This window comes from Cnephaeus nilssonii (genome assembly GCF_951640355.1).
Source record: "Cnephaeus nilssonii genome assembly, chromosome: 19".
Lineage (NCBI taxonomy): Eukaryota > Metazoa > Chordata > Mammalia > Chiroptera > Vespertilionidae > Cnephaeus > Cnephaeus nilssonii.
The window spans coordinates 16,863,676-16,872,017 of record NC_137090.1 but is presented as its reverse complement, the minus strand read 5'-3'; the positions used below and the strand labels follow the sequence as shown (position 1 = coordinate 16,872,017).

The window sequence follows — 8,342 nt, the reverse complement described above, 5'->3', positions numbered from 1 at the left end:
CACAGCTGGGGAGGGCGAGGGCAGGCAAGGGGGGTGGGGGGGAAGAGCCAGAGCTGAGGCCAGAAAACTTGAAAGGCAAAATCAGAACTCAGGCTGAGAGCGCCCCTGGGGCGGCGGGGCCTGGCAGGGGGCGGAGGAGGGCGGGGAACGGGTTACTGCGGGCGCGGAGCAGGCGGCAGGGGCGGGCCCGGCCCGGCCCGGGCGGGCGCCGGGCGCTGCCCCTTTAAGGCAGGCGGCGCGGGCCGGCCGAGCGCTGCTGTGATTGGCGCGGCGGGATCACTGGCTCCCCAAGCCGGGCCCGGGGGAGTCGGCTGGAGCCCGCTGCGCTTTGATAAGGTCCTGGCAACTCAGTAACAACCTGAAAGCTCGGAAATAAAAATAGCCCCTCATAGCAATGGATTTCGTGGCTGCCCGGCGTCCGAGGCGCCCGTCTCCCCGGCCCAAAGCCCAGCGGTAAAAGGTAGGGGTGGAGGCGCGGCCCCAGCAAAGCTACTTCAAAGAAAGCCCTCCTGGGACAGGGGGCGAGGTCGCGCCGAGCCTCCTAGCGGGCGTCCGGGACGCGAGGGGGTCCGGCCGGACGGAGACCGGGTCGGGAGGGGCGGTGCGGGCCGGACGGCCCCCAGGAGGGGTGGCGGGGGCCCGGAGGGCGGCCCGGGGCGCGGCCGGCGCGTACCTCCCTTCCAGGACCGTGCGCTCGGCTCGCGCCTTTGAAGTGCACTGTTAAATCCACAGCGCAGTTTTTGTTGGAAGCGCCCGGAGGACATTTGGTGCGCGGAGTGACTGCTGGAAACAGGACCTGTGTTGAAAGCCGGGCCGGGCGGGGGCCGGAGGGGCCGGGGGCGGCCGCGGCGGGGGCGGAGGCCCGCTCAGGTCTTTTGCATAAAAGGGGCGGCGGGGTACGCCGCTTCCCCTCCCTCGCCGGTGGATCTCGCTCTAATCCCGGATTGTTTCCCCGGACCCCCTCCCCTGCCGCGTGACTCCCCATGTTCCCCGACGCCAGGACCGGCCCGGGGGGGCCCGGGGCTGCTGCGAGCCGATCCGGGGGCCGGGGCCGGGGCCCTGCCCAGGGCGCTTGCAAGGTCTTGCCGCGGAGCGCGCGCGGGGATCTATGGTGAGTGCGGAGGCTGGGGCGGCGGGCGGCCCGCGCGCTTTGATGTGCCGGGCGGCCCTTTGAAGTTGGCAGGCCGGCTATTTCGGGGCGCTCTCCGGGCGGGCGCGGAGGAGAGCTTCGGGCTCGGCGCCCAGCGCTCCTGGGGGCTTGGCCCGCCTGCCCCGAGTGCCCAGAGGGTGAGCCCCCTTCCCAGAGGGGTGGTGGGGGCCTCAGGGGAGAGACTTCTGCAAGTGGCGGCTGCGGTGGGGCGGAGAGGGTGCAGATGCCCCCCGGGGAGCGCATCGTTGTGGTGGTTATGGGGTGTGAGTGGGGTTGTGAGTGTGCCGAGCTTTGGAAGGTGGGATGAAAGGGTGGCGGCGCCCCCCCAGTTGCCCTCCCCTCCGCCCCTTTTCCCCCCCGCCAGCCCCCCCCCCCCCGCGCCCCTCCTCTTCTCCCGCCTCTCTCCCCCCTCCCCTCCCAGCCACTGGTCCGCGCTTTGGGGCCCAGAGCGCTGGCCGAGGAGGCTCAGTCTGCGAGCTGGAGCGGCCCGAGCCCGGGCGCCCGCGTCCCCCGCGCCTCTCCTCCCGCCCGGGCCCTGCGCCCTGGCCGCCCGGGCCCCTTTGCGGAGAGACACGGGCTCCGCGCGTCGCCATTTCTGGGCCAGGCTCTGCTTTCCGTGCTTCTTCTAAAGAGAGCAGCGGCGCCGGGGACCGCCCCGCGCCGGGATCGGGGTTTTGCGAGCGCCTCCCGGGGCTTCGGCCCCGCGCTCCGCGGCTCTGGACGCGTTCTATTGGATTTGGACCGGGGGACGGGCCGGGGGGTCGGCGGAGATGAGAGCCCGGCCTCGGGCCGCCTTCGTCTTCCAGGTAACGGGGGCCGCTCCACCTCCCCTCCGCCGGGGTAACGCAGCGCTACCGGCAGCCCCGCCACCGCCGGCCCGGTTGCCCAGCCCAGCGGCCGGAGGCCCCAGGCGGGGACCGCGCGCACCCACCCTGGGCCCGGGGAGCGGGCCCGCGTTGAGGGTCGCGCTCCATCCCCCCCCGCCCGCCCCTGCCCTCCTTAGTTTGATCCCTTCTGAGCTGGGGAAAGCGGCTTGTTTATGGGCGAGATAAGACTTTTCTTTTGGGAAAACGAGACAGGCTTTATCGAGGTCAGTAGAGTTTGGGATTCTTGGCGTAGACTGTGGTAGGAGAGACGGTTTCCGATCCGGTTGTGTAGGGTTCGCGGCTCCGGGAGGTGGCTCGGGAGGCGGGGGAGGCGGGGTGGTGGGTCCCCAGGCTTCTCTTCTTTCTCGCAAAGTTTGAAGATCAAAGTCTCTTCTGAGTGAGTTGCTTTCTGGTTTGGGGGAGCGGGGAAGACTGAGGTGTAGGCTGAGCCTTATTCTAGGCGGGAGGCGGGGGCGCAGGGACCTTTACCGCCGGGGGAGGGAGGCGGTTTCCAGCTGGGAGCCCGGGAGCCCATTCCGCCCCTTGCTGGGCGGGCTTCTTTCCCGGCCGAAGGGCTGAATTTTTAAGGAGTGGGAAGGGGGGCGCAGAGGGAAGGGGTGGGTGGGGGGAATGGGAACCAGATGCCGGGGAAGGGCACGTTTGGAGCTCGAGTTATCTGTGCGGAGAGCCGAGTGGGGAAATTTACCGAAATTGGTTTCACCTGCACACAGCCCTGCGGCGCGGCTCGGAGTGCGTGTGTTTGGAGTTGCTGCTGGGAGCGGGAGCGGAGCGGGAGGAGGGCGTGGAGCGGGGCGGCTGCCCTGAGCGCTGGGGCCAGTGGGTTTTTTGGAAGGTTACGTCTCACACCTCGCCTGCCCCTTCTGCGCCCCCACCACCCACCCTCCCGGCTCCCATTTTACCTTCCCCGCCCCTTCCCCATCAACCCCCCAAACTCCCCCCCCCCAAGTGTGCCGGGAGCTCAGATTTCGCCTTTGAAAAAGCGCCTGATACCTTAGATGAGCACCTCGCTGATAGCTGGGTTGCTTGATTTGAATTTGAGGAGTTGAAAAGCCTGTTTACTTTCTTGCTTTGATGTTGGGTAGATCTGGTTTTGATTAGATCAATACCCCTTTCTCTCCCTACCTCCCCCCTTCCTTTTCTTCCCAGAAAGGAGGCTCAGATGAGCCCCTGCTGACTCGAGAGAGAAAGAGAGACCACGCTGATCGCTGAGAGGAACTGGAAGGAGAAGGAAAAAAAATCCCTGAACTCAGTGAGAAGAGCCGGCTCACCATGAGCAGTGCTGTGCTGGTCACTCGCCTGCCAGACCCTAGCAGCAGCTTCAGAGAGGATGCTCCCCGGCCCCCGGTTCCGGGGGAAGAAGGGGAAACGCCACCCTGCCCGCCGGCGGTGGGGAAGGGCTCGGCCACCAAACCCATGCCTGTCTCCTCCAACGCCCGGCGGAACGAGGATGGGCTGGGGGAACCGGAGGGCCGGGCGTCTCCGGATTCCCCTCTGACCCGGTGGACCAAGTCATTACACTCCCTGCTGGGCGACCAGGACGGTGCTTACCTCTTCCGGACTTTCCTGGAGAGGGAGAAATGCGTGGATACTCTAGACTTCTGGTTTGCCTGCAACGGGTTCAGGCAGATGAACCTGAAGGATACCAAAACTCTGCGCGTCGCCAAAGCGATCTACAAAAGGTACATCGAGAACAACAGCATCGTCTCCAAGCAGCTGAAACCTGCCACCAAGACTTACATAAGAGATGGCATCAAGAAGCAACAGATTGACTCCATCATGTTTGACCAGGCGCAGACCGAGATCCAGTCGGTGATGGAGGAAAATGCCTACCAGATGTTTTTGACTTCTGATATATACCTCGAATATGTGAGGAGTGGGGGAGAAAACACAGCTTATATGAGCAACGGGGGACTGGGGAGCCTCAAGGTCGTGTGTGGCTATCTCCCCACCTTGAATGAAGAAGAGGAGTGGACTTGTGCTGACTTCAAGTGCAAACTTTCACCCACGGTGGTTGGCTTGTCCAGCAAAACCCTGAGGGCTACAGCCAGCGTGAGGTCCACGGAAACTGTCGAGAATGGATACAGGTAAGGCTGGCAGGGGGTGGAGGGGTGGGTGGTGGGTGGTATGGATTTGGCAGATGTTTTGAGTTATGTAGGGTGGACGGTTGGATGGATGTGCTGCAGAGGCTGACAAAGGTCCGTTGAGAGCCGGGATCACTGGCCATGAATGCTTTGATCTTGCTTTTTGTTGTTGGAGGGGGGCCGGGGGGGACGGTGGCCGATGCACACACACCTAAGTGCCTGCAGTCTGCCAGTGCTAATTCAAACACTGGTGAGCAGTATTCATTAAGGCGAGTTACTTAGTTTCCTGTGCCAGTCTTAGAAAGGGGGGTTGGCGGGGGGCGGGGGAGAGGAGAGAGAGAGAGAGAGATAGAGAGAGAGAGACAGCAGCTTTTGATGCCGCTGAGTCACCCAATACAGTAAGCACCGGTTTGGAAGGGGCCATTCCCCACCCATCAGTAGAGAGTGGAATTAATGTGGCTAGGGAGGCAGCTGGGTTGTGGTGGAGACTCAGGAAGTAATGTGTGTACCCATTGGATGTGGGGTAAGTGGGATCTTTTGAACTTTTATGTGAAGATAAGAGCCAGCAATTGGGGCTGTTTGTAGAATTCACCCAGCAAGAAACTCTCCTTACCCGGGAAGGCCCTGTGGCTGTCCCAGATGCAGGACCTTCACTCCGGAGTCTGCTGGTGTGTGAATGCAGGTTTTCAGAGCCCGCACCCGGAGGCAGACCTCGGCTGATTATGTTGTTGCTCAGTGTTGATGGAGCAGAGGTCTTGGCCAGCAAAGACTGGGGCCCTGGAGAACTTTCCCTTTTTGAGGCTTCAAAGACAAACAGTCCTTTACAGAATGGCCAAGTCTTACGATTCTTGACCTTCCAAGGCAACTTCAGACCTGTGAGCATGAGTTTTGCTGCTTCTCTCCCTCTCTCTCCTCCCGAATATTCAAAAAGAGACCGAGCTTCTTAATTCTAGGTTGTTGCCTATGGCATGCAAGGGAAGGGGGGGTGGGTGCTTGATTGCCAGCTGAAAGGCTTGCCTCGCTAGCCATGGTGTATTTCTCCGTGTGTGCAAGACTCTGTGGCGATTGCCCTGTCCCTTTAGGGGAGGGCCTCCAGTCACCACCAGCAGCAACAGCCGAAGGGGCAGAGCAGCTAGGTCTGAACCTAGGAGCCCTGATTGAGGGGGCGGCTGAGACAGTTGGCTTCGCAGGGAGGCATGGGCTTGTTCTCCAACCACCAGGGGGCGCTCTGACATCCTTGGGAGCCATTCACAGACATCTGGTCTCCACCTAAGTGGAACCGATGGGCTTTTGCAAAGAAGCAGAGGATCACCTGAAGTTGTTTCAGCATCAATACGCTTATGGTTTCGGGTGGTTTTGAAGGAAGGCACTGGTTCTGGCCTCTGGGCTGGGCAGCTCCCTGGGCACCTGCTGCTGCTGCCCCATTTAATTAAGTGAACGTCGCGTGAACCCTCTTCCGGCCTCATTGCTCTCCCGTTTGGCAGTGGTGGCTGAGACTCCTGAAGGCCTGCGGTGAGGCGGCTGCTTCCCCTGGGGCCTCTCACAGTGGGGCTTCTGTGTCAGGACCCCGAGTGTCACCTTTGTAAATAGCACTGCGTGTGGTTTGGGATGTCATCAGGAAGAAAGCACTGGGAGGCAGGACCCTGCCGTGACCCCTCCCCTTCGTGGGTGGGCAGTAGACCCAGCCTTGGGGTGCCCCTCCCCCTTCCACAGGCCTTCGCTGGGGTAGTACCAGGATGAACTTCGGGGAGGTGACTCTTGTGAAGCTTTTTGATCCTTTGTGTTTCCGGTGTTTTCCATGGCTCTGAACCGTGGGCACCACCACCGCATCGGTGGCACCTTTTCCGTGGCCTCTTGACTTCCCGTACTGTGCTTGGGTGTACTTCTTCCCACGGGTGGGTTGAAATGAAATGTTGTACCAGGACTTCATGAAGCCCAGGTATCTTAGGTGGGCGTTGTCCCAGAGGATTTAAGCCACATCCAAATTTCGTGTTAACATGCAAGATATTCATGGGTACAGCGGTGTGTTTGGGGGTGTCCCAAGTTATTTAAAGGACTGGGTCCTGGCTCTGTCTACCACTTACTACCTGGGTTTAAGCCTTTCTGAACCCCATGTGCCATCCATAAAAGGTGTGGGCACCATCCTTTTTGTTTATGTCATAGGCTGCTCGTAGGATGTTTGGAACAGATGTCTGTATAAAGTGTTATAATGAGTGTGATTTAGTAATGTTAACTACTGGGTATGCGCAGAGGGCAACCAGGTTAAGATACCACTTTCAAAGAGTGACTCCTGGGTTCTAGCCCATAGTCACTGTAACGCGTTGGAGTGTTCGGTGGCGTGCCTCAGCTTTCTCTGTTTGTTGGACTGAAGTCTGTCTTTGCAGCTGGTTCTGGGGGTGTAGGGATTCCAGCCAGTTCTTTAAGTCTCCCTCCTCATTCGCTCACTCACTCATCAACAAGGTGCCTGACCTATGGGACGGGCTTTTATTGAGTGAAATGAACGGAACATAAATAAGTGAGTCCTGCCGAGGCTTTCCCTCATCAGCTGGTGAGGCCCAGTCCCGGCAGCTGGATGCCCAGAGCCCTGGCTGGTCTTCCAGGCCCTGTGTTTACCCTGGGCTCTCAAAGGAGCCCCATTTTTAATGACTTGTTTGTGTCCTTACTGATTTGGTGTCAGGTTTAATATAAATAGTTGGGACGGAAGAGCAGGAATTATCCTCAGAGGGAAGGACTCTGGTTTGCCAGTGGTTGAGTGGGAGGCCTGGGCTTTTGATGGTCTCTATAAATAACCTAGAGCAAGAGTGACCTGTTGGTAGAAGCACGTGTAAAAAGGCCGGCACGTAAACACGCACGGAGTGGCGAGGTGTGTGTGAAGGGGGCTGTGGGATTAGGAGCTGGGCCCAGCATTTATTTCAGGAAGGAGAAGACAGTGTGGGGCGCACAGAGCCGCCCCCCACGTCCTTCCCTCTCTCCTTCCCTCTCTGCGCTGGCCCCTGTGTGTCCCTGCCCAAGGCGGGTCTCATCTGTCTCTCATTGGACCCTCTGCTCTGGCCTCACTTAAAATAAGCCGGGCCCAGCAGATGGCCCTCTGCTGGCTCCAAGTGCCTCCTGCCTCTGAAAGAACGCGCTGATGAGGCCGGTTTTTGTGCGAAGCCATTGGAATCAAGCTTGGCTTCAATTATCAAAGAAAGTGATGCCATAGGAAAGATATGCTGGAAGCAGTAGGCCACAGTGAGGGGTGGGAGCTCTGGGAGGGCAGCTTGCTGAGACATCCCGGTAAACGTTGCCTGTGTTCTCGGGGCCCAAGTGCCCCACGCTCTCGAGTGCCCGGCCCCCACCGAATGCCCCCTGAATGCTTCCCAAAGACAGTATATTGCCTTTTGGACAGTGACTTTGGGAGTAAATTGTCACAGGGCTTCTAGAAGCCCTAAACACACGGCCTTAGAAGCAAATAATGTTTTTAAAAGTTGCATTGTTTTGAGGGGGGGGGGTGCCCAGAAGGAGGCCCCGACGGTCAGTTCTGCTGTGTTCTCTGGAGGGGTTTGCCCTGGTGCTTGGGGAGGGGCTTGGGCCTGCAGCATCTCACCCAGATAAGAGATGAGAAGAGGCAAAGCAGCACACGTTCCCCCAGCGAATGAGATCCCAGGATCCTCGGCTACCTGACAACTGAAAGCCCTTTGCACATGGAAGTTGCAAACTTGGTCCGCCCAGTGCACAATGTGTACCATAGGCCTCCACTCTCCCTAGGAATTTAAAATCCTGCCAGCAACTGGGAGCACAACAGTCCTGAAGAAATCAAAGCATCTGGGTACAATTACTGTAGCATGGTTGAGTTTCTTTCCGTTGTGTGTGTGTGTGTGTGTGTGTGTGTGTGTGTGTGTGTTAAAGTAATCACAAGAAAACAGCTTTAATCCATTTTTTTTTTAAAATTATGTGGTGATTTTTGACCAAGTTTGGGGTTCTCAAAAATTGAGTTTGTCTCCCCCCACAACCCTGCCTCCTTCCTCTCGGCCTTATCTTGTTATGATTGTAGGAAAGTCCAAACACTTTATTGCAGTCAACTGAGCTAAGAGCAGTGTATTCTGTGTTTAATGACTGGTCACACAGTAGCCCTCTATTTTGGAAGCAAAGGGAGACGCGTTTATTTTGGGATCCGTGTGTTCAAGGAGGGCAACGCTGGGAGCACACGTGGGATTTGAGTTGGGTGCCTTTTTTGTTTGGGGC

At 59.1% G+C, this 8,342-nt stretch overlaps 1 protein-coding gene across 4 annotated transcripts in view; it reads left to right on the top strand.

Moving 5' to 3' along the window:
• The first annotated feature begins 295 nt into the window (after window positions 1–295).
• Window positions 296–8,342, top strand: part of AXIN2 (axin 2) — a 30,415-nt gene continuing 22,368 nt past the window's right edge. Inside the window, exons 1-2 of one of the 4 annotated variants that reach the window (XM_079798820.1) lie at window positions 296–460; window positions 3,184–4,121. In XM_079798820.1, the coding sequence (XP_079654946.1) occupies window positions 3,307–4,121 (815 nt within the window). In that variant the 5' untranslated portion in view covers window positions 296–460; window positions 3,184–3,306. Of the gene's footprint in view, window positions 461–594; window positions 1,112–1,551; window positions 1,957–3,183; window positions 4,122–8,342 lie in introns of those variants that run through there. The other 3 variants (XM_079798818.1, XM_079798821.1, XM_079798819.1) reach the window with 3 other exon arrangements.